The sequence below is a fragment of the Cuculus canorus genome, chromosome 2, assembly GCF_017976375.1.
Source record: "Cuculus canorus isolate bCucCan1 chromosome 2, bCucCan1.pri, whole genome shotgun sequence".
In the NCBI taxonomy this organism is placed as follows: domain Eukaryota; kingdom Metazoa; phylum Chordata; class Aves; order Cuculiformes; family Cuculidae; genus Cuculus; species Cuculus canorus.
This window is the reverse complement of record NC_071402.1, coordinates 140,956,563-140,982,473: the sequence shown is the minus strand read 5'-3', so window position 1 is coordinate 140,982,473 and position 25,911 is coordinate 140,956,563. Positions and strand designations below refer to the sequence as shown.

General features: G+C 39.7%; 1 protein-coding gene across 6 annotated transcripts in view; it reads right to left on the bottom strand.

Moving 5' to 3' along the window:
- MLLT10 (MLLT10 histone lysine methyltransferase DOT1L cofactor) overlaps positions 1–25,776 on the bottom strand; it is a 122,667-nt gene extending 96,891 nt beyond the window's left edge. For 2 of the 6 annotated variants that reach the window (XM_054060107.1, XM_054060110.1), the window contains exons 1-4: positions 23,079–23,116; positions 22,488–22,656; positions 18,853–18,932; positions 4,633–4,687 (exon numbers count right to left, since the gene is read on the bottom strand). In XM_054060107.1, coding sequence (XP_053916082.1) covers positions 4,633–4,687; positions 18,853–18,932; positions 22,488–22,656 — 304 coding nt within the window. In that variant the 5' untranslated portion in view covers positions 23,079–23,116. Of the gene's footprint in view, positions 1–4,632; positions 4,688–18,852; positions 18,933–22,487; positions 22,657–23,078; positions 23,118–23,269 lie in introns of those variants that run through there. The other 4 variants (XM_054060109.1, XM_054060111.1, XM_054060108.1 and 1 more) reach the window with 4 other exon arrangements.
- Between the last annotated feature and the right edge of the window lie 135 nt (positions 25,777–25,911).

Below are 25,911 nucleotides of genomic sequence, written 5' to 3'. Positions count from 1 at the left end.
TATAATTAACCAAGTATTAGTGACTATATTGTTTGATATGCTCTCTTCAAAGATGGGTAAAAAGAAAGCGCTGACACTAACCACTAGAGATCTCACCACTGTGGCTGGTAGTCAGCCTTATCATTGGTACATAGAATGAAGAGACAATTTATGTTTAAATAAATAAATAAATATTTGTCTATTAAGAAAAGGTTCCATCCTACAGAGTCCTACTACAGAATTTCAAACTCTCCCTTTATCAAAATTTGTTCCTAAAAGAGCTGGTACATAAGATTGCTTTGTGTCATTATTCAGCCACACAATATAACTTTGATCTTGAAACAGCTACAGATTACATTCCACTGGTCCACTGAGTAAGCTAATAGTATTAATAATTTTATCTGGCATGCTATGGCACTAAAGAGTCTCTTCTTCCTCCCTCAGGAAATCCTTTCCTACAAGAAAAGGAAGAAGTGTCATACATATCTAAAGCTTAAAAAAAAATTTTCCCAGCTATACAGGATGATTACTAGCAACATAAATAATAAACATGCAATATAGATTCTACAATAATATGCATATTCATATTAGTAAAATATTTTAACTTGTTTATTAATTTTAACTGTCTTTCTCAATCACTGCTTCGAAAATGCACACACCTGAGTGTGTGCATATGACATTGTACCGTCCACATTCTCAGACATTAATATCAAGAAAACTCATCAGAACAGTAAACCTGATGGTGAGAACAGCCAACTCTAGTAACAACCACAAGAGGAAAACCTAGCACACGATGTTTTTATAGACTTGGGAGATCCCAGTGCTAACCCAGCAAATGGGAAGAGGGCCTGGACATGACATAAAACCACCGGCATTGTTAGCTGGCCTTTTCCCAAGCAGCTGCATGAAAGAAGTCTTGGTGAAAAGTTACGGAAAGAATGCCGTTACACAGCATTCCTGATCATCATCCAGTGGAATCAGATTTCAAAGCAACAACTCGTAGAGCAAAATCAAGCCTTTTAGGCTTGCAGAAAATTGTGGACAAAGATCACTGTCAGAAAACTATTTAAATGGGAGATGCACAATATTAGATACAACTGAACTATACGCTTTAAAAAAACAGACTGCATACTCAGTATTATGAGAACTTAAAAAGAACTGGGATTCGAAACACTAATCAGTTCAAATGGTCATGATTTTATTTCCTCCTCACTGAGTGTCAAAAACGCAAAGGAAATTACTGCAACAGCTAAGGAAAAAACACTGAGTTGAAAAGGCCTATAACTGTCAAACAGCCTACAGTTCTCAAGTATCTTCAAACAAATGCTCACTTGTTGCTTTTCTGCTTCTTAAAGAAAACGCATTTATGTTTGTCCAACTACTAAGCCACAGAGCACAAAGCTAAAGAAAAGTTAATCTCTTTTTCAATAGCCCTCTTGCACACAAGGCAGCAAATCAATAAGCAACTCATATACATATCAGTTTTCCTTATTTAAAAAAACACATTCAGTCACGTTTAAAATCACAGTGGTGCCTCTAAACAAACAAAAATATCAAACGTAACAAGGAATTCTGTCAATAAACACATTCAAAGAGAACAGTTCCTTTTTCAACTCAGTCCTACTTTTCTATTTTTGCTATTGATTAAAACAAATAAATAAATAAAACACAAAACAGCAAATAACCTAACAGAATTTATACAGCTGCAGTCTTTGAACACTGGAATAGCCCTGAAGTTTATGTAAAAACAAGTTCGACAAAGCCCTCATGTAGGGAAGACCTCGTTTTGTTCACAAAACTTAACCCTATCTGCAAGACAGTCATAGATATTAGGCAGCCGAAACATTAAAATATATTCAAAGTTTATTCCTAAAATTTCTGACCATCACCCTGATCCTAACTATGAAATGTTCCACTGCCTGTAACAAATTAATTAAATCAAATATGCAGCTAAATATAATCAATTCATAATAATCTTTAGCACAGATAACAGGCTGACGGATAAGCCACACCATGGATATTAGTCCAGGCTACATTCTGCTAAATACAACTGTACTGTTTCCAAGATCTGTGCAAGTGTGAGAGCAGAATGACTATTTCCGCAGTGTGAAGAGACTGAACAAATACGCGTGAGCAGACGCTGGCTGATCCTGTTCAGGGTCAGTTCAAGTCTCCGACAGTGGAAAGCACAGGAGGGGCACAGCAGCAGACCAGGTCATAGTCTGTCAAATCCAGACAGAATTATCTCTTTGGGCTCACTACAGGTTCCAATTATAGTGACAGCAACCACTGCCACCAAGCAAACAACAAGCAGGCAACATATTCTGTAACAACTGAGAAAGATTTGTACCAAAAATGGTGACCCATAATTGATGTTAGGGAACACTAAACCATACTGTAATCATTCTGCAGTCTAGAGATTCCATGGCATCCAGTACAGCAGATTTGCTTCTCTAAAATTTCAGTCCTGGTAAGGGTTAAGTATCATTTGGAAGACATATAGAGAAGGGGAAAGGGAATATTCAGATTTCTGTAAAAGAACGCCCATCACTCTGGGGTCCTTCACCTTGAAAAGGAGACAAAAGAATATGACAGAGGTCAGAATACAACAAAGCCAGAAGAGGTACTGAAAAGGGGAACGCAGAATAACTGCTGTTTGTCACTTCCTATCACTTAGCAAGTGGCAACAAATAGAACTGTGAGGTAACAGGTTCACAACAAACCAGCATACATCTTGACACATACAGATCAGCGGCTAAATGGCTTGGAACACAACATTACATACACCAAACCTTTATACAAAAGTGGATACATTGATAGCGTGACAGATTCTTCTTCCGTTAAACACAAAAATGTCATCTTTGGTTCAAGAAGTTCCAAAACATAACCACTTATAGGCTTGGAAAGTATTCTGAGGAGGCGTACATAAATTTCCCCAATAACCTAGTGTACCGATAAAGAGACCAAATACTGTTTGGCCTCCACAATAGGCTCCTCTCCTCTTACTCTCTCGAGCTGGCACATTCAAGTTCTAAGATCCATGACAGTACTGCTCCAAGAATGCTGTACTTATGGTATCACTGAAAACTGTAATTCTGTTTTAACCACAGATGATACTGGAGAACACAACAGAGCCCAACAGCAACTGTGCTGATAAGCATGACTAAGGCAAGGTAGATGCCTCTAACCACAAACATAAAACCTACAGAACAAATCTGAAGAAGTGCTGATCTCCACGAAGTTAGACAAGCGGTAACAGACCAGCACAGGGAGAGGCAGAAGGAGGAAGAATGCACACCAAGGAACCTCACACCACTTGGGGGGAGGAGGACGCAGGGAGTGAGAAAAAAGCCCACAGAGAACAGCGTTCCCAAACACTACTTTAAGTATAAAAACAGAAAACACTTCAGCTACTTTACACTTCAGAAATTTTACTGAAAATTTCAAGAGGTTTGGGGCTTTCTTATTACTCATTTCTCGAAAAGGCAAGTGTTTAGCTGCCGTTTCTGAAGACATGAATTCAACAATGCCAAGTATCAACCTGCTTGAAAGGAATAATAATTTTAAGGCTAAAGTACAGGGCTCGCACTTAAGATGGTAGTTTCACTGACACACAGGCTCAATATACTCTTCCAACGCTCATAAGTGACACAATGTTCACTAACGTGTCCAAAATGAAGAGATGTTTGAATGGTGAATGCTACAGTGTGTGGCAGTCAAAGTGCAGACAAGGGAAAGGGTAGATAAGCAAAACACAAGCAGGCTCCGTGCTCCTGCAACAGAAACACAAAGCTGCAACTACTGCATCAACACTAAGCTGAATTAAGATACAAATTAGAATATTACATATGCAACACAAAATCTCCAGAATACAATTTACATAGACTGCCCAAATTAAATCCAGAATTATGATCATACTTTCTCCTCTGACAAGAGAAACAGCTCAGTATCAAAATGACCAGGCTATTTACAGATAGGATGATGGACAGGTATTTAGAAGTATCTACTAAAGAACGAAGGAATTCCAGAAGTGACTGAAAAGTTAATTGAAATTTTTCACTCACATCACCCAGTTATTAGTATAAACATAATCAAGGCAAGATATTCATGTGAGACTTTCCCTAGCAGTTCTACTCAGCAGAAGCAGAACTGATGATAACCTGAACAATGAAATTAGAAAAGATGCAAGGGACAGGTAATCACTACCACAACCTTTCAGCTCTAACTTCTTTGTAACATAACCTACTAGTAAATCAGGTATGAAAGAGCTATTCTTTATATACGCACTGGTGCATTCAGTCTGGGCTACAGGCATAAAAACTCCACTTTCCAACATGAATGCCACACTTTCAACAGTTTTCTATAAACATTCAAACTCCAACTAAATATTCATAACATTTAACCTTTTTACTCATTAATATCTTATGTTAAAGTGCAGTTTCTCCTTCATTGTAATTTTTCTAGAAATAAAGCTAAGAATAACGACTGATGTTCTCAAACTAAATTCAACCTAAATTGGGCAACAAAGGTTATAGTAAAATAGTCCTCTCTTTCCCAACCAGCTAGTGGTTAGGATCCCTGTAATTTTTTTTCACAGGCTTATTTCCCTCACAGAAAATAAGAGAGTTCACATAAAATAAGAATAAAACTTACCCCCATTATCTGTTCTCTTTAAAGCACCATCCTTATGAGGGCATAATTCACATCTCTAGGAAAAGAAAAAGCAAAAATAAAATAAAAAAATGGAATGATCAGAGGAGCACTGAAAAAGAAACCACACACATCAATACTCTTAGGTGACATTAACGAAGCAACCACTCTTTAAAAGTGAATGGGTGTGTTTTCCCTTAACCTTTACTGGAATACTAATGTTAGTTTGTCACAAATGAAGCTTTTTCCTCCAGATCTTGAAACTATGATCTATGTGAAAGCTACTCACAGTTCCACTTCCAAGTTTTTATTCATGAATTCCATAGCTTAGAATTTTGGAGACAAGCCTCCAAGAACTACAGCATGCATTAGACTCACTTGATAAGAAACTTGGGCAAAGTCCAAAGACTCCATCCCGTACTTCCTTCTCCGAGGATCTCCGCATTCACCAAGGTGGTCAATCACAAAGACATGTCATGGATATAAGCAGCACAGGTGCACACACTACAGCTGACTTTACAGCCTCAACTGACTCCCACTTACCCTGAGAGACCAAAACCAATCTCACTTTCTGTCTCAGTAAAAGGAGGTCAGAAGTTGACTCATGCTTGAAATTCTCCAAGACTGCGCATCTGGAAAATGCAGTTTGACATCATATTCTTCTGACATACACCCAGGATCACAACAGTACAATCTTTCTGCTATCACTGCCTCTACCAAGTTCCTACTATCAAGTTTATCTCCAAGTGTCCTAGAGCAGTGTGAATCAACTCCAAATAAGTTCAGAGATGACAGAAATGGAACAGGTTTGACACACATTCCCCTCCAACTGCTCCAAGTGACATGCAAATTTAGAGATAAAAGTGGCTGAAAACTTCTGAGCCATTCTGTAAGCTGCCTGCAGACTGAGCATTACACCTTTTTTTTTTTTAAGTCAAGATTACAAGGACTTACTTGCCACTGAAATTAACTGATCAGTTCATTTTAAACAAAATTCTACACATGCAGTATGTATGTGAGCTGTATCTTAACACTCTAGCTTTCCAAACATTAAGTACTAGGTGTGGAGACACTCAGTAGCAGTAGGTTCATTTCAATGAACTCCACATACACTGAAGCAGATTCTCAAAGTGAGAAATACATACTGGCGGTGACAGTACAATAAAGTCTGTTCCCACCCCAAACCTGTGAGCTGGCAGCTTAAGGCCAGTAAGCGGATATGATATATCTACCACTGTGAGAAGGGAAGCTGTTAACATAGCCTACCTGCCACACCTCTGCAAGCGTGTGGAAGTTTGACACAGTTTTTCACTAGTGGAAAAACCAGTTTTGGAGGTTCTCCACTTCCCTTCACCTCTCCCCTATTAGTTTTTCCCTCCACCACTCCCTCAGATCCTGAGGTAACTATCTGTGTGGCTGCCTCTTAAACTAGATCAGTGAAACGTAGTGAAATTAACTTTTTCTTCTTAACATTTTTCATTCAGGTCTTATCACTGATGCAATTAGTTGCATCAGCAAAACTGAAGGCAGGGAACCACAGCACTACAGCACTAATAATTAAAGATTCAGCAAACTACTTGAGAAAAAAAAAATTTAAATTATCACAGGACACTGAGCAGCAAGGAACTGAACCAGCCCTTTATGCAGAAGAGTTAAGCACGCTCCATTCAGTCTCTTCAGGGCTCAGCTCAAACTAATTTCTTTTTGTCTCATACCTCTAACAGGACTTAGGTGCATCAGGACTTTCCTCAATACTCCTCTGCAGTCCTGGCCACAACCAGTCAGAGAAGATACAAGACAAAAAACTGAAGTGGAGGAGAGAGCTTTGACAGCAGAAGAAAATTTGAGTGCAGGGAGTTCTGCAGAGTATACTCTCACTAGACAGAAGCAGTATGCCTGCACTTGGCTCTCATGGACAACAGTGCAGATAACTTGCACTCTGATGACACAGACCATGTCCAGTGCCCTGAATTCTGCCTAGAATCTGCAAATGAAGTAGCACCCAGTAAGGTGCTACACCACACAGTGACTCTTTCCACTTCCCCCTCCACGTTATAAACCTAAATCCTTCCCAGACTCCACACTCTCAGATTTTGTCACCCATTTCTGCTCTCCCAAGTTTCAACATGCACCACACAGTAACACCATTAGCTGTGCCAGGTGGGAACAGTGCACCTCATCCCTTGAGACAAGTAACTAGGAGAGAATTTTTCCCCATTTTAACTAACACTCTATTACTAATTCTAAAATCTTACAGCAATATAGCATTTTAAAAAAAAAAAAAGTGACAGTTTCAGGTGAGAAATTACAAAGTGACCAAAAGAATCTTAGGTACTTTCAAAATGCTTAAATGTATGTTGTTACAAAGGGTTCTGTAAGAGAAAGGAAAGGAACTAGTTGGATGTATATCTGTGTATCTGAGCACAGAGACCATGCCAAGGCTGTGCATTCTAAGTCTTAGCTCTGGCAAAGAATTTCTGACACAAGTTTATTGTCTGAACATTAAAAAACATTTTGGGGAACTACTAAACAAGCTGGAAGGGAAGGAATAGTGTGAGAGGATATTACACCCACAATTCTATTCCAGCATAAATAAGGCAAGCCCCTATGACTGATCAACAGTTCAGATAAACATTACCAGGTTAGACAGTGCAGATGCGAATACCAAATAGGCTGACTCTGACCCAAGACAACACATCCTTCGGCACACTGAAGGGCACTGGACCTATAGCAGGAAGAGGCACCAGTGCATGTGCTGCTCTAGGTACAGCCAGTCAAATTAGATTTGAAGAAAAGTAAAAAAGACACAAATACTGACCGAAGAAAGTCTGAACTTGTAGCAAGTGACAACGTCCCTTCCCTTCTTGTCCTTATGGAGTGTAACATGGACATCTGATTTTTGCAGCTCGTTGGTGGACAGACTAAGTTCATGGATTTAGCTTCTGTTCAAGCAGGATTCAGGTGAACTCACAGCAGGTATTGCTTTGGACTATGAGGTCTCCCGTAGAGACTGAAGTGAAACCAATCTCAGAGTTCTGCAGCTGGAATAGTCTGACAGTATGCCTGTCACAATTCATATCTGAACTACACACGCAGCAAGTTAATTAAGTGAGAGAAGACTGATCCTGTAACCTCAGCACCCAGACTAATTGAGACTGCTTGGGCCTGATGAAAAACCCACTGCCTCCTGAGGGGTCCAATCTTTAAAAAGTCACCCAGCAGAGATCTAAAGTTGTGAAAAGCATGGGAGGCCCATGCAGAAGGGGGAAGAAAGAATTGTTTTCATTCATTATTATAAACGTAGAAATAACCAAGAAGAATTAAGGGAAAGTAAAATACAATAAATTAAAAAAAGAATGAAGTTGTCCACTAGCAATATACAGTAGAAAGAAGTTCCAGGATTGGAAAACCAAAATAAGAAAAGTGAAGAAGGAGCTAAATAAACCCATCTCCTTGTATGGAATTAGTTAGGGTTCAATTTAGCTCCACTGCATTGTGACATAAAGGTTTAAAGTATTTTAGATCAATACATCTTGCCATTTTAACCAGGACTAACAGTTAACTTAACCAGCAGTAGATGACATTAGACAAATCTAATTACTGGAGTCTTTTTGGTTAACCTAACTCTATCATTCAACTGGAAACTTAAGTAAGGCATAAAGAAGATGATTTAATCCAACAGACTACCTTATTCATGTTGAAATGAAGAGCATAAAACACAGCATACAGGGAAGATACAGAGATAGGAACAAGACTATACAAGTGGGAAAGGAGAAAAAAATGAATAATAGGAATACAGCACTATTCTTCCCTCAGGGTTCTGTAAATTTGGAGCAAGTTTCATACAGCACCATCTGCAGACATCCATTATGTGCTGTCTCTTGTTATAAGAAAACAAAGATCAAAGAACTCTTGTGGAAGTAATTCACTGAAATCTGGCCCAAGGTAGGCCAATGGAACCATTCACCTGAATAATGACTGTCAACCAAGTAAAGTCCTGCAGGACTGAATTCCCAGCACAGCAATGAAACAATAAAATGCGCATCTCAATACGTAGGACCTGTTAACCTAAATACTACAAGAAGATCTACAGCAGATTAAATAGACCACAGTTCCTAAAAGTTAGCTGAGAAATCAGGCTGCAGCTCCAGTTGACTCAGGATCACTTTAAGCTAACATAATTGTGCACTGCTGCCAGAAGATCACTGGCCATCCCCTGCTGCGTACTTTCCATCCCACTCCCTTCCACTGGGAAGAGCAATCGCTTGACCATACAGAAATCCTGACCAGTAAGCTAATACTAAAATCCATTTTTTTCAGCCATACTGCTTCTTTGAGCCACTTTGCCATAACGACCAGCACCTCCCTCCCCCCCCAAAAAAAGAAAACAAACCAAAGCCAAAAAAAAAAAAAAACCCACACCACAACCAACATACACTAATTTAATTTTGGTAGTAATACAGACTTATTTTTTGGGTTCAGACATTTATTAGGCCAATTTTGGTTTGATATTTCCTGGCATTCATATATTCCATATACTTTTTTTAAGAGGCATCGGCCATATCCACAGACTGTTTAGTTTACTAGTTTATTTCCCCCCTCAAGCTGTATCATATCCAGCATGACACTTACACTTCCATAATAGTTTTTTTTACCCAAAGTGCATTTTGATCACAGTATTACTGTTTCATATTGCTTGATGACAGCAAACAAACAGTATTTAACTGAAAGGAACAACTCTAAGAGACTGCAATACATGACCCCTAAAGTTACAAATAACAAAATAGCAAGTTACACAAGATCAGCATCACAGTTCTTCAAATCTGACACTCAAACTTCTTTCAACCCTTTCATCAACGGGAGTTAAAACCTGACATGCAAAACATTTTATTCTGCTGCTCCTGTTAACTGTTAATCAAACAGCAGACAGTATGGATCCATACTAGTGCAGTTAATGTAAGAAAATACAATGCTGGCAGACAGATTCCCATTGTTGCAAAAATGTAAAAATTCGGGGGGGGGGGGAAGTGTATCTGGATGCAAAGTTGATCACAAATCTTGTCTAGAGTGTCAGTTATGCCAATGCTGCACATACATCATCCTACCTATATGTAACTAGCTGAAGTTCTTTACTCACTTTTCTGATGAAAAGATATCTTCTACACTTAAACTTTTTTGCTATTTATTATCCTTCCCATTCCTACATGTTAACATCTTCCTTTTATACCTTCCTTTCTTTCTATGTTCCTCTTCTGCCTAGTGCTTCTTTGATGGGGGTGGGGGGGAAGTTTAAAATAATAACACATGCACACACTGTGTGCATTGGAATGAAATTGGAATGAAATTTCATTGGAATGGAAACACTGAAAATAAGAGAAACTCTGTTTTCTTCTAATGAAACTGGAAAATTTCAAGGTCATTGTAGTGATTAGTTTGTTTTAGATTCAGGCAAATATGGTATTGAATAAACAATGTAAACATAGCTCCCTGTATAAAGAAACACCAGATTCTAAAGACACTTACATAGAAGTGTGCTAATTACACCACAGACAACTAGATTATACTTAAACAGAAACCTAACTCATATTCAGCTAATCAGAAGGTATCTACAAAAGAACAAATGCCTTACAGCCTACAGAGAAACAGTTTTATAAGATTAGACAACCAGAAGAAGAAAAACCCACAGATATTTGCCGAGTGGTACAAACCAGTATACTGGGAATTTAGATCTTGGCATAAATTCTATCAATAGATGAGAATTCACAGGCAGCTAGTACAAAAACAGACATAGCAACAGGATGTGTGCCAGACTGACCATGTCTACATCTGCTGGCAATAACTTAGCCCAGCCCTCAGAACCCAGCGACATCTCATTTTTCAGTTCACCTTTTCAAACCATCTTCTAAAAGGCAAAACTGCCAACTATATAAAGACTAACCAGAGAAGATCATCCTCTTAGCCTTTGAAGCCTCCAGAAGGTCCAATAATACTCACAAGCATTCCCAGATGCTGCTGAAATTATTGAACCCCTACTCACATCAAACTTAGGCTATCTACTCATACAAAATCCTTTTATTCTGATATTTTACTCTACTTTCTTCAGTGTTTTTTTCCTTAAAACCAATTAGGCACTTTGAAAATTCCTATTAGAGTTTATTTCTGATTTTTTTACACCCATATTTTATAATACTTGGCAAAATCAAAACTTCATTTTTCGCTTGTTCAGTATGGCAAAAAGGATGAATTGCATAATACATTTTCTAAAAGCTTCTACAGAAATATATGGCTCAGTCAATGGAGAGACTGCTATCTACAAAACCGAATCCACACTTTATCAGTTTCTAAACCACAGCTGGATAGCAATATACCTTATCAACAGTCTCAACCTGCAGTAGTTTCAGATCTTACTTATAAACTCACAAAATCACCACCTTCAATATTTTGATCTAAACAGCTCTATAAATGATAGCTTGCAACCATGCAAGTATTTGAAGCAGAAGTCAACAACTGGCTAACTACACAATTTTTTCAACCAAGGTATCTGAAGAGAAGCAAACTAAAGTTCCAATGATTCCAACCCATGATTCACACCACACTCCAGTATTTATAAGCCACACTGAAGAACCAACAGGAATCAAAAGATCTTCTGCCACATTCAAGAATCCCCAACTGGCTGACACCACTAATAGAGCAAACAAATGCATACTGTCAGTACTTCTCTTCGAAAGTGCTATGTTCTGCAACTTGACAACTTAAGAAATTAAGTCATCTCCATCTTCAAATAATCATTTCTTGATGCTGACAAATTTGCCAAATCTCTGCCCCATCTCTATTCAGTTATCTGTCCCAGGAGAAGGAGAGAACTTTTTTTCAAGGCAGACAATTGACACATAGAAGAAAAACAGACTTACTACCTGAAGCATTTCAGGTTTTATACCTTGATAAATTAGAAAGACTCGACCTAGTTCACTTTATCAAGGCATCAGATAAAAATATATGCAGATTCAGTTAACTCTGTCAAAAACATCTACTCCAGGTAATAAATTTACAGACTATGACAAGAAGATTAGAGGCACTCAACATGCAAATCAGCATTCTTCCAAGACCATCCAGTCAGTGCACACTACAGGTGATATTTAGTCATTCTTTTACTCAATACATGTAAGGTAACTGGAAGAGAGATAATGTAGAGTACAATGTAACATAGTAATGACACAGGGTGTATCTAGATCTGACTACTCTAACTTCAGAAGTCCAAAGCCATAAATCTCCCAGTAGGTATCTAAGACCAGTAAGTACTGCTAGATGTTACAGGAATCCAAATTCTAAACACACATGAAGGTTAAGATTCACACACTGATCTTTGATGGAAACCATCAGGTTACGAGAAATAACTGTTATGCTGGGCTAGACTTCCAATCAAACACCCAAGCTTTTGCTATCAGGCTGAAAGTGTGCTACTGACCCAATTCAATCTAGCTGAAGAAAACAGGATGTGATGGTTCCCTTCAGTGTCCTCCTGCAACATATCACAGCTGCACCCTAAAAATTCTCAGGTATAAAAAGGTAGCATCTATTTTAAGTAAGGCTCCCTGCAGCTGAGGAGCTCCTTGCTTAGAGACCTCTTCTGCCAGTGTTTTAACAGTCTAGCAATGAAACAAACAGTCACAAAACATTTCTGCACGAGAATTAAGCAATTCCTGTAACAGAAAATGTGTTGCTGTTAGTAATTTAGAGCATTTGCTAAAGTACCTATTGTATCGACACCCATGTTAAAAGTACTACTTGATCAAAGACTTTAAGTAACAGGAACACTGTGTTTTAAAGCCTGAATACTCTATGTATGCATATTTAACATAATGTAATTCTAAATTACTGCACAAATAAGGTGACCATTTAGATAAACCGCAGCTAATCAAAACTTAAAAAAAAATAGCAGTCCTTTTCTGCTGTAATGAACCACTTCAATTAAGTTTATGCACTCAGCCATGTATTTAGAAGCCAAGTAGCAAGTAAGCATACAAGCAGGAAAAAATGCAGCGCACACAAAAAAAAACAAAAAGAGCATGAAGGCAGCAAAATCAGAAGTAGCATTAAATGCTCCCACTTTGATATGCACAGCACACAACACAGCACATAAGGTTTAGTTCACGAATTGGAGGGGAAGATGCACAGAAGTATACTGTCCTTCTGCAGCACCCTCTGCCTTTTGCACTCCTAGCCCTGATGACCTGATGCTATACAATCCCAAGCAATTCCATCGTCTTTTGAGTCGCAGCACCGGAAGGTTACGCATCTAATCACTATGTATACAAAAAAAAAAATCTGAACATGAAAAAAATATTTTCTCCCACTCACAAAATGCAAAGCAGACAACACTGACCCATCTATGTAACGGACAAGAAACACACAACAGTCATATCTCAGAAAACAAGTAGTTCCACCTTTACCACAGCTAGAACACTAGAAATTCCCCACAATCACTCTGCTCTTTTCTCACTAGCTCTGTTCAGTCCACATTTTGCCTGCTAACTCTCCTAATTACTATTCTTATCTTGAATACCTCATGCCCCACAATCAGTGCCAAAAAGGACTGTGGTGGGCTGACCATGACTGGATTCTAGGTGCCCCCCCAAAGCCACTCTATTGCTCCCCTCCTCACCTGGATGGGGGAGAGAAAATATAACGAAATGCTTGTGGGTTGAGATAGGGACAGGGAGGGATCGTTCATCAATTACCATCACAAGCAAAACAGACCTGACTAGGGGAAATTAGCTTATTACCAATCAAATCAGAGTATGATAATGAGAAAATAAAAATTAAACCTTAAAACACCTTCCCCCACCCCTTCCTTCTTCCCTGACTTAACTTCACTCCCGAAATCTCTGCCTCCTCCTCCCCAGAGTCACACAGGGGCACAGAGAATGGGGGCTGTATTATGCCGTGACACATTGTTTCTGCCACTCCTTCCTCCTCAAGGAGAGGACTCTTCACACTCTTCCCCTGTTCCACCACGGTGTTCCTCCCATGGGAGACAGTCCTCCATGAATTCCACCACACAAGTCCTTCCCATTGACTGCAGTTCTTCACAAACTGTTCCACTGTGGGTCCCTTACCCAGGGTGCAGTCTTTCAGGAACAGACTGCTCTAATCTTTCAGCAGATTTTTTATTCTAGTTATCCAGCTACATGCATTCACCACCTTCCAGCCTGCACAGCCATTCATAAGAGACAAGAGGATGTTGTCAGGTTTGAGGTTTCTTGGTTTTTTTGGAACAAGGGGGGAGGGAGGGAAGATATTGTTAATAAGTAGCAGAAACACAAATACTAGAAATTTTTATTTTAGTCAGTTTTCCTTCCCTTATTTAGAAGTTTACTATTCTGCTGCTGTGCAAAAGCCACACAAATAACAAAAGCACAAAGGTCAATTTTTCTGTTGTATGCTTAAAGCTAAAGTAATTTTCCTACTACTTACTACAGTCTTCTTGAAAGTAGTTGTAGTAATATTCTTATGCAAAATGTCCTTTAAATAAAATTATGGATACACACTGAAAAAAACATTCCTTTCAAAATTTCTTTAAGAACTATTTAAATACATATCTTCAAAGATAATGTGTAGTATATCGGCCTTGAATGCTTTGGTGGCCAGTTCTTCAAATTGGAAAAAAAAAAAGGAGAGCAGCAAGTTTTCTTCTTCTAAAATGTAATTTAGTCCACCTTTGTTGAGATCGATTTTTATCAATATGCCTTCTAGTTTACAGATACAGGTGTAATAACGATACGAAAACCGATCCTAAGCAATGGCACAGAGATCCCATTCCTCTGGAGGCAACCTGTTGAGCCAGAGCTGTCAGAGCTCTGATCACAAACCTATCTCCATATCAAAAGCCTACATTTCCGTTTCCTCCTTTGCCTCCTTCTGTTTAGGCAAAAGGCAAGTAATAGTACACCTATGGTTATTCTACAGTACATAAATGCTGCAGGTGGGGTGTTAAACTATGGATATATGATATACCTCTTACAAGCAATTCTACAATAACAAACTTGAGGATGCATGTGTTGAAGAGGGTTTTTTTTTTAAATTGGAACTTACAACATGAGAACTAAAACCATTATTATATTAAATAAGATTTTTTTATTATTACTATCTCAGGTGTTCAGACTCTGGATCCTCTGCACAGCAGATGCAGGAACAGCTCAGGTCTGACCAGATTACTAGCAGGAACCTATCGCTACAAGAGCACAAAGTACCTGAACTGACCTTGGAGGTGAACAGTTTAGCTGCATTTCTACAGCTCTGAATCCTTAATTACTGCATGATCTAAACTGACTCCATAATGGGAGTCTTTCTGTCTCCACACTAAGTACCAACAAACACATGTGCAAGTGCAGAGACTCCAGTTACACTTGATTCAGAAGAGATCCAGATGAATACTATCTCAAAGCTTATGTGGGCAGCTCCACAGGGAGTCACAGCCTCCTCAATGCATTCCCCAGGACTGAAATCCAGGTGGCTTATGAGACCAGCTTAGTGACACATAAATGTACTAATTCAGTTCTTGGCCAGGACCACATCCAACTGCATAAGCCGCCCCATCACGGGGGGGAAAAAAAAAAAAAAAAAAAAAAAACAAAAAAACAAAACACCCTAACACAGAAATGTCAAGTGGAAAACAAAAATACCACCTTTACAACGTTGAGAGTTATTTGCAGCAAGTCCAAACTGATTTTCCTAGCCACAATGAAAGGCTTGTAAGGTACATACTCTAGTGAAACAGATCAACACATATTAATTCACTTGCAATGCTGCAAGCAATATGACTTCACATGTCCAAGCTGCACTGGGCTTGAGGTAATAAAACTTCCTGGAATGTCTAACACTGAAGTTCAATATTGAGATCTCCTAGTCTCTCTGAATCAAGCTGAATTCACAAGGACCAGTATCTACACGTACCTAATAAGCCTGACCACACCAACCGTTTGCGCAAATGCTGGATGCCTCTGTGGTGCCTCCTATGTCTATCACATGGATTATTCCAGATCCTGCATCTTAAGCACGAAAAATAGTATCTTTCATAACCATAACTATTAGCACATTGTCTACTTACGTCCCACTATATGCTATAATTAAATCATTCTTAAAATAAGATCATCAAGAAAGATGTTTGGCACAGAACAGGATGATGGGGGGGGGAAGTCTTTCTCAATAACAGTTGCACTACAATTACTAAATTTAGCTTTCCTATTCTCTCTTTGGATACCAGTACTATCAACCCCCAGACAATATATATGCCCCACTCCATTTCCCCAGACAGGACAGTAACATTTATGTACTACTCCATATTTATACACCCTCACATGGACTCTAGTATTCCTTTTTCCTGTGTCAACGTGTATCTGCCCTACTTTTTGATTCAGAAGTTCATGTACATCTGAAGACATCGCAAGGGCCTGCTATGCTGGGTAGTAACAGCTGGTGCTGACACAGCCAAAGCTGTTGCCACCCATCTTGAAGAGATTGATATTCCAAGCACACCACAGGTCAGCTAATATAAAAATCCTGAAAATTAAGACTTTTCACAGTTCAGATTTACAAAAATCATAGTTTCTCTCACACACACAAAAAAAATGACCCTGCTAGAGTCAAGACTTAGTATGACTTGCCAGATATGGAACTGTGTTTTCCAACTATTTATTGACCATTCAACACCCAAGACACTGGCTACCACCCCACTATCAAAAACACGGAAGAGAACCAGCCAGGACGGGAGACCTGTGTGGCTGCAAAATCAGCCACCACCTTCACTGACAAGCATTGTGTACCAGTTCAGCAGCAGCACAGAGAAGAAAGGCAACACAGTGGACTTCAGGGTATAACATCTGAAAGTATATGACAAGCTAACTGCTCTAACCTGCTGCTAAGTGAAGTTCTCTGGTGACCCACCTACTTGAGTTACAGACTCCTGAATTAGTCTATTTCTTTCAGCTGTTAAAGCAAGATGAACTTTAATGCAAGCCATTAACCTTCCCCTCTTATCAGAGCGATTTCTTTGCCCAGTAACTGCAGCTTAAAAATAGAAAAAAAAAAAATACACCCCAAAAACACACAATACAGACAGCATCAGCAGGGAAAAATACGCCTTGAGTGCAAAACTCAGATCTTTTTAAAGACTATAGGTAAGTAGAAGCATGTTCAATTTCATATGGTTAATTTAGTTCTGGTTTTGTTTCTAGACAAAACAGCCAATAGAAAAACTAAGTTTCAGTCTCCTACAGTGATAAGGGGGTTTGCTTTTTCATGCAAGTGTATTACTCTTCCAAGTCTGACTAAGAGGTTATAACAAAGTTCTAGTTTTCGTACTAAAGTCAGAGATTCAGTTTAGTTTTTGAATGTTAAGGGTTTCTCCAAGACACATCAGAAAGAGCCACCATGCTTCCAGCTCACTAACATACAAATAGTTATTAAAACTCCCAACTGTTAACAATCTGTTCTACTTCACATGCAATTAGTTTCACTTGAGAACCATTTAAGCCCATGCTATATTACAAATGGGAAATAGTTTTTTCCCCTCCCCCCAAAACAAGTAACCAACTTGTTGAACTGTACAGACTCCATTACATGCAAACAAGAATAGAATAATGTACCAAGCAGATTATGCAGTTAAGCTCATCGTCATTCCTTTTCAACTTCAAACGGCGAGGAGAAGCAGTATAATGCCTATCACAGCTATTATCTTTGGTAAACTCAAGAAATTACGGGAACATGGTGAGACATTGTTTATTTCAGAACTCGGTACAGTTTTCCTTCATTCCTTGTGTCAGGAGAAGCCAGGAATACCTAGATCCTAAATCTTGATGAGAATTCCCCATCACGCACCAGAAAAATCCTCCTTCTAGTCACGATCTCTCTTTTCTTCTCCTCTTTAACTTTGATGTAAACTGGTATAAATCACAGCAACATTAAAAACTGCTACTCTTAAAACTTCACATTGCTGATGGTTTTCCCAAAAAAAAAAAAAGAAAGAAATAGCCTTTCACTGGAAAGGGCAGCAGTTTTGATTTTCTGTTGACAAATACTCAAAAAGCACACAGAAATCAATCTATTCTTGCTCTCACCAACAAATTTGGTTTAGAAGGAGTAACAAAGTCTGGGTTACTAGGGCGTTACGAAAACATTAATGGCAAGCTGGGAAAAGCAGAAGAACGAGATTCTTCAGGCCTGTGCCAAAATAATCACACAACTTTAAGTCATCCTACCATATCTATAGTACTTTATATTAGAAAAGGAAACAGGTACAGCAAACAGCTCATCTAAACACACTACCAGTGTCTGACGGTAACAAAAAAACTGGTCTCAGGCTCTTCATTCGTCTTTAGATATGAAAGTCAGAAATAGTTTACGCACTGCCCCAAGATTCTGCACCACTTTCTCTTCCAATTTTTATAAGGCAAATGTTTTCAGAGGCAAAGAAACAGCTTAGTCTTTCTCAATACTCTCACGTTATCTTTTGCTGGAAGACAAACTAACAAGTATCAAGTACTAAGAAATGGGGTAGTCTTTTCTAAAAATGCCAGATATCATGCGGCTTGATCGAATAACACTGAAATCTGACAAAAAAAAAAAAAAAAATCACACAATCGAGAGAGAAAAATGGCTTGGAGTTTTTCGTTGTTGTTCAAATGGATTATCTGAATCCCCAATATTCACCATAAAAAATTAAAAAGACAGAGAAAGAAAAATGTTTCTTCAATTAGAAGTATCACATTCCAAGAGCATTACATTCCCAAGTTAAGAACACTATCTATTGGTTAAGTGTTCCTAAATGGAAGTTTTCAACTGGCAATCTAAGGTTGTTGCAGAAGAATTGGACACGGATTCTATTTTCTACCCATACCTGACTATGCAAGTATTAAACTGACAGAATTACACAGAACCCACACCACAGATAAGAAAATCTTTGAAATGGTTGGGGAAAAAAAAACACCATTAAGAAAAAAAAACACACACGCATCACAGAAATTGCCAGAATACTTAAAATACTTAGAGATAGTTGCGTATTTCAAGTAAAAAAAAAACCCAAAAAGATAACAGGCCTTTCTGAATAGCATTTAGATGGAAGTATGACAGAAAACTATGCTATTTTCTATTATTATTGGGATAACTAGGTAAATATTATCCACACAAGCATTATAACTAGCATTACTTAATAAACAAAGCACATACCACTCTGGCTGCTCTTTCCTGAGATTCACACTTCCTGCAAAACCAAGGTCCAGTGGGTACTTGAACAATTCCATAGCAAGCTGTTTTGAACAAGACAAAATATTTCAGCAAACATAAGCAGCACTGCTTATACTAATATGAATGTTATAAACAAAGCTTAGCATTAATTAATTTTGCATCATTTTAATAAGTCAAAATGACATCTATATATTGCACATCACAGCAGTACTAGAAATAAAGTACAATAATCTTCCACTTCAAAATTTATGCAAAATTTGTTAAATTTAGGAAAAAAATAATTAGCTTGAAAAGCAATATAACCATTCAAAAGCAGCAATGTTTCACGTGTGATTGGTTTGCTGTTTATTTGCCAGCAAGAGATAAAACACTTCACAATAACAAACACTCATCATTATAATAAAGTCTTCAAGAGAAAACTAAAAGCAACAACAAATCAGAGTTTGTCATAAGACATTCATACACTTAGCTACAATCAAGTTCTTTTACGCTTTATTAGCAAAATAACTAAGTAGGAAATGCACAACAAAATGAACAAAGATACAAAATTTGCTATTTTTTCCTCTGAAAATTTATATAGAGCTGTAAATACAAACTAAACTGAGCATCAGTACTAGGATCATTTGCGACTATAGCCAGGAAAAGAGATTTTGAGGCATGCAGATTTCTCTGCAAGACTGACATCTGTATTTTTATAGTATATTAAAAAAAGAAAAGGAGTTTGATATGGAATTCCACAAAAAAGAGTTTAGTAATTTGGCAATACTGTTCATGTTTGAAATGCACAGATCTAGAAGCATTAAGAAATACTGAGGGAATAAAAATACAAGAAGAGTAGTGCTGTGAGTATATCCTAATATCTGTACGGGTGCAACAACTATTAACAATCAAAAAGCCAAACACTTTCCTCAAAAAGATAATCCTGAATCTGACATCATAATTTTAGTATCTCAGTTCAAAACAATCAAATTATATTTAAATAAGAAAATCTGATTTAAGTAACTAGAAATAAAACGATACCTGTATGATAAATTAACAGCTAAGAAGAAAGCTGAGATTAAATTACTATTATCCAGTGTGTGTGTGTGTATATATACTATATATATATTAAAAAGTATAACTGGTTTCGTGCTAGCCCAAAGAAAGGAGAAAAAATACACCCTTCCTTCTATGAAAGAAAGTAGGAAAGTCAATGAAATAATTTCTTATTATATAAATACATATAGCCATATTATGATTTTTTTTCAAATACTTTACTCAAGCTCAGTGACACACCAAACTATCTTGATAAGCCTTTTCTACTGTACAATGAACTTCTTCATCATGAGAAAAAAGCATCTTGTTTTTGTTGCATCTATACTTAACCACAGCAGAGGGGAACTTTGAATTCCTCTGCAGAAACTAAGAGGGATTACTTTAAACGTGCAATCACACACTTAAATTAGCAAGAGACAGTGCAGAGTAAGAAGCTAATTACAGAATGCAACTCAGAGACAGGGCTGGCAACACGAGCTGGTCAAAGACCAAAGTTGAAGTGAAGTACTTTTATGTCTGCAAACATAACAGAGTACACCTAGAGCCTAGAAAAGTCCACCACAGGTTTGTGCCCTGATATACTGTGTGACACCAAGTTCCAGGACTCCTTTGGTTTTTGCTTCCACTACTACGCAAAGCTTCTTTAAGCACATGAAGAGATTTTGCCCTGTGCAACTTGGCAATGACTTAACACTTGAAATTTCCTCTGGACTAAAAATAATTATAATATCAAAAAATGCGGTTAATAAAATCTTCTGGGTAATACTGCTATGTGAACTTCAAATAAGGACTACCAGCTTTAACCATGAGGACTAGTACTTTTACTACATAAAGATTACAAAAAAAAGAGGACATGCTTCCTCTACCACCTTCACATGACACATCAAATCCTCATCATAAAACATCAATTACACTGCAAATCAAAACACACAGCTCTTTTCTGGAGACCTCTATAGCAACAACATCTGAATTTAGAAGAAGCAGTACTTTGCACACATCCTGACAGTTTCAAATTCAGATTTGTAGCTGAGCTTAAAAAACAAAAGTTCAGTATTCTTGTACCCAATTTACTGAAGTGTGTGTGCTTCTATATTAAACGTATTTCCTAAAATAGACTTCTGTTGTTCCCACTACTTCGGTTCCAACTGCTGCCATTGTCAAATTTTTTCACTGAAAATACTATTAAGGCTTTAGATGCAAAGAACGATGCCCAAGATAATACAAAAGCAATAGCCGGTTCAGGTATGACATCCAAAGCCCTGTTCTTCGTGATCCCAAAAGTCCACAAAAGCAGAGTTAACTTACTGGTTAACATTATTCAGTTCTGAAGCCAACAGAAAACTGATTCAAAACCAGACTAATTTCACAGATCCTGTCAGCTCATGTCTGCATTCAGTCCAACATTAACAAGAATAACTAAGTCCTTCTGAAGATGTCCTTAAATTATTACTACCTCTCATTATTTCCTGTTAGTTTACAAAGCAGCATACACCTGAAACAGTTACTGTACCATCTTCAAAGCAATTTAAGACGAAGTATGACATATGTTAGTAGTATTTTCACATGTACTACGCATTCAGACTAATGAACTGGAATTGGGATTTCCAGTCTCCTCCAACTTGTTCACCATCTAGAAAAAGTTAAAAAGCCAGACATGGAGTTGATATGACTACTTGGGAATTGATACAGAAAACTACCATCTTATTCCTTATTTCCCCTACCATAAAGCAGAAGTCATCACAACTTCATTCTTACAATCTCAGCAGCAGAACCCAGTCTCACCCTCTGCTCTCGCAAGAGAAACATATGACAGAAACATAACAATCACACATACAGGGAACATGCCAGCTCTCGAGCTAAGCTGGAAACCAACCAACCAGCCTCCACTAATCCAAACAAATCCAGCATCAGCTATTCCGACCAGCACCCTCCCCCTGCAGAACCACTACAGGAAGTCTCTTCATCTACCAGGCAACATCAGCCAAATGACATTCAAGGGAAGGCAGGCAGAGGAAGAAATCACATGACAGCTAAGTCTTCCCTATGCACCGCTCTCTCCCAGTCCTAAACTCTCATCTACCGGCTGCCCTTCAAATATTTCTTTTTTCTAACTTTGGAAAAGTAGGGACAACAGGGATCGAGTACGGAAGAAAAAAAAAGACACAGCAACAATTGCCAGAACATAGATTAGTAAGAAGTTCCTCAAAGAAGGGAAGGAGGTCTAGGTAGTCTTCGCGCTGCTGCGGCTGAGCCTGTTGGCAGGGCGGAAAGGCGAACTGGGAAACACAGACACAGAAGAGCACAAGGGAGGAGGAAGGTTAAAAAACCTGGAAGGGGAGGTTCTTCCTTTTTCGCAGCCATAATATAGGAAGTCTCACAAGAGGGAACAGACAGGCTGGAAGGGCAGAGGATGACAGGACGGGCCAGACCAGAAAGCACGTGGCCCTAGAAGCAGGGATGCGGGCTCCACGCGGGACCAGAAGGAGCTGGGAGGGGGAAGGCAAAGAAGAAGGGGGAAAAACCGTCCCGGGGGAGGGGGCAGGCCCGAGAGAGGAGGGCAGGGAGCGCTGGCACCGACTCACCTTGATGCACCGCAACGTTGCAGCCGTGCCCGTCGCAGTAGACTAGCGGGTTCTCGGCCCAGCCCCTCTCGTCGGAGCACACGCAGCAGCCGCCGATCATCTCCTTCATGCTACTGGAGAACTCGCCCTCCAGTGACACAGGCAGCAGCAGCGGCTCGCTGGAGACCATCTAAGGGTTAAACACACCGCCGTCAGCCGCCCCCTCAGTCGCCGCGCCGCCGCCGCCGCCGCCGCCGCCAGGGCACCGGCGCGGGGCCCATGGCCGCCGCCCGCGCGCCGCCGCTCGCCCGCGGCCGGGCCGCCTCGGTCACGCGCGGGGGGGGGGGGAGGGGGAGCGGGCAGCGCGCGACGTGAAGGCGGGCGGGGGAGCGGAGCCGGCGCGCAGGCGCGGCGCGCGCGCGCCCGAGGGGAGGGGGGTTGTCGGGGAGGGAAAAGGCCTGGGCCTGGGCCTCCTCGCGGCGCAGCGCGAGCCGCGGCAGCCGAGCGCGCGCCCCAGCCCCCAGCGGCTCCGGCCGCGCCCCAGCGAGCGTGCGCGAGGCGAGGGCGCCCCGGCGGCGCCGCCCGGCCGGCCCCGCGCCGCCCCGCACCCACCTCAGCGCGCGGCCGCCCGCCGTCCCCCGCGCGAGACATCGCGCCCCTCCCTCCCCCCGCCGGGACAGCCCGCGCGGAGCCACCTCCCCGCGCGGCCCGGGCGGACATGCGCCCCGCTCCCACCCGCCATGGCGCCGCTCGTGCCCCCTTCAGGAAGGCCGCGGGACTCGCCCCGCGCGCGCCGCTGTTACCGGCTCGGGTATTTCCCCCGCGATGTGGCGGCGGGGCTGACGCGTTCCCGCTCCCAACTTTGATGACCCCGTTCCGCCGCCCACCCCGCCACCCTTCAGTGTGTTTTGCCCTCGCTGGAGCTGCGGAGCCGCCGCTGCCTCCGTTACTAACCCCGCTCCTCCCTCCCTCCCCTTTCCCGAAACCGGCGGCCCCGCCGCGGCAGGGAAAGTGACGCCGAGCAGGAGAAATGACAAACGGGGGAGGCCGCGAGGACACAAAAACAAACGCCACCTTCGGCACAGCTGTTCCCCACTGGGGGGGGAATCTCCTTCTCCTCTGCGCTTGGGGAGCAGAGGGAAAGAATTCTGTCTTTTTTAATGAAATCGGGGATGAGGAGAATATGAAAAAAAAAAAAAAGAAGAAAATGGCAGGGAAGAGTGAGCTTAGAGGTCAGCAGAGAGGAAAATCTCAGGCTATTCGATTCTCCATTGTGAGTAGGTATGCCTGTAGCAGGAGGAACTAATAGTGATTGTTGGGAGCACAGAGAAATTAAATGCAGCCTTGCACAATTCTGCTCACTGGCTTGCCCCAGGGCCAGCATTTATTTATTTGTTTGTTTGTTTAGTGTTGGGTGAGGATGGATCATTGATTTATCTTCATTATCATGCTAAAAGGTGGAGAAGCAGAATTTGTGCCTGGACTACATTTTTCATGATGATTTTTGCAAGGCCAGCTTAGTTGATGCAATATTTGTACAAATCGCTACTGAATTATGTCCATTCCTGGACCCATCACTACTGAATTATGTCCATTCCTGGATGCATCGCTGCCTAGACCGATATATCTGCAGGCTGTATTTTATACATTGTTAACTAACATCTGCACTTGTGTACAGGACTATGACGAACTGCTACGTGGAAGGGAGAGGTGGGATATGCACAATTCTCTACCCCCTAGAGACATCCGAGTCTGCAATTGTATGTAGGATCTTAGGTCAAGCTCTTTTCTCTCCTTGAAAGTTTTAAGTGAAATTATTTAGATAGGGGAAGAATGGAGGACAGGCCAAAAAGGAACGATGAAGGTAGCTTCCCAGATGAAGGGCCCAGCCAAACACGTGATTGATGCAGCCATTTGAGACACATTCTAAACATTTCTCTGTAAATGTGTGTTCCGATATCCTTGAGAGTTTGGAAGTTTTTAAGGCACGTGTAAAAAATGGGGGCAGGGGCACTGGAATGTAGCATGTTCCAGTTAGTGTAAAATCATTCCAAGATTGCTCTCAAAAAAACTCACTCTAGACCCAAATGTCCTACCTCAACTCTGAAGAATACAGTTCTGAACATAAAACTATATACATTATAAAACATAGTTACAGCACTATTTTTATTACTTCTCAGGCTTGTAAAAATACCCTGAAAATTGCAGGTGCAAGCAATTACTTTGTAAGGAAATAAAGCAATTAATATATTCTGGTGTTTTAGAAAAAACGCAAATTATTTGAAGCTGATAGATAGCGTCCCAGCCCTTCTTCATTCTTGTCAAGAAAATGACATCTAATTTAAAAAGCATTCTCAATGATTCTGTTAACCCTGACCAAAAAAAAAAATTTCAGAGCAGCAAATCTGTCCTTTATTTGCCTGACAGGTAAATTAAAATAAATATCCTTTTAAAATGAAAATATATTAAATATATTTTAATCTGTTGGGTGAATTTATACATTTAGTAAAACTTGTTGTAAAAAATAATTGTAGATTTTTCTCACATTTTTTTTTTAATTCATTGAGGTCATCTTCCTGCAATTTCCTCTTTGAAAAGCAACTAGTGCAATTCTCGGGTCTTGTTTTTTGGGTTTTTTTTTAATGTTAGCTATTTTAATGTTCAATTTTTAGTTTTATAAAGCAGCATCACCAAAGAAAAAATTCATCACTTTGCAAAAACTTGATTAAAACCGCACCACAGCAACAAGAGTGTATTCACGAAAAACCTACTGTACGGATTTCAAATAAAAATATTTTACTCTCATATAATGTAACACACCAGCTCAGTACCAAAGAGCCTGAAATTTTGCTTTGGTCAAAATTCAGCCCAGCCTAATACATTCACTTATTTAATTAAACATTTGTTGTATTTTTTTATGGATTTCTGTTTATTTCTTTCTATACAAAGAATGTACATGGACTGAAACTCCATGACCACCACCATACAGTATTGTGTAATATTTGATTGAAAAATTTAGATAGCCTCTTGATAGTTCCATGAAACAATCATTTAGAGAAGACCTTTGAAATGCAAAACAGGGAAAGAAATGCATTACCACTAAATAAATACTGCAAACACTAAGCCTATAACAGCTATGGAATCAAAACGTAAAATCTTGTAGCATATATGTTCTTATGATTGTTGTATTTAATAAGCACTGACATGACACAGAAGGCCAATTTTCTTTTCTATAAAAAGGAGCCTGTCCTTCCTATAGTGATATATAAGAGATTAAAATAATTAGAGAGGAATATAATTCAGTGAGTAAGAATGAATAATTTCATTGTTAATCTAAGTGCAAGGAGAAAATCCAATTCCCTTAAAAGGAACCTACAAAACCTAGAAGCTAAATAAGTTAGATTATAAGAAATGTTCAAGAGCATTACATGTTTTCTTTCTTCTT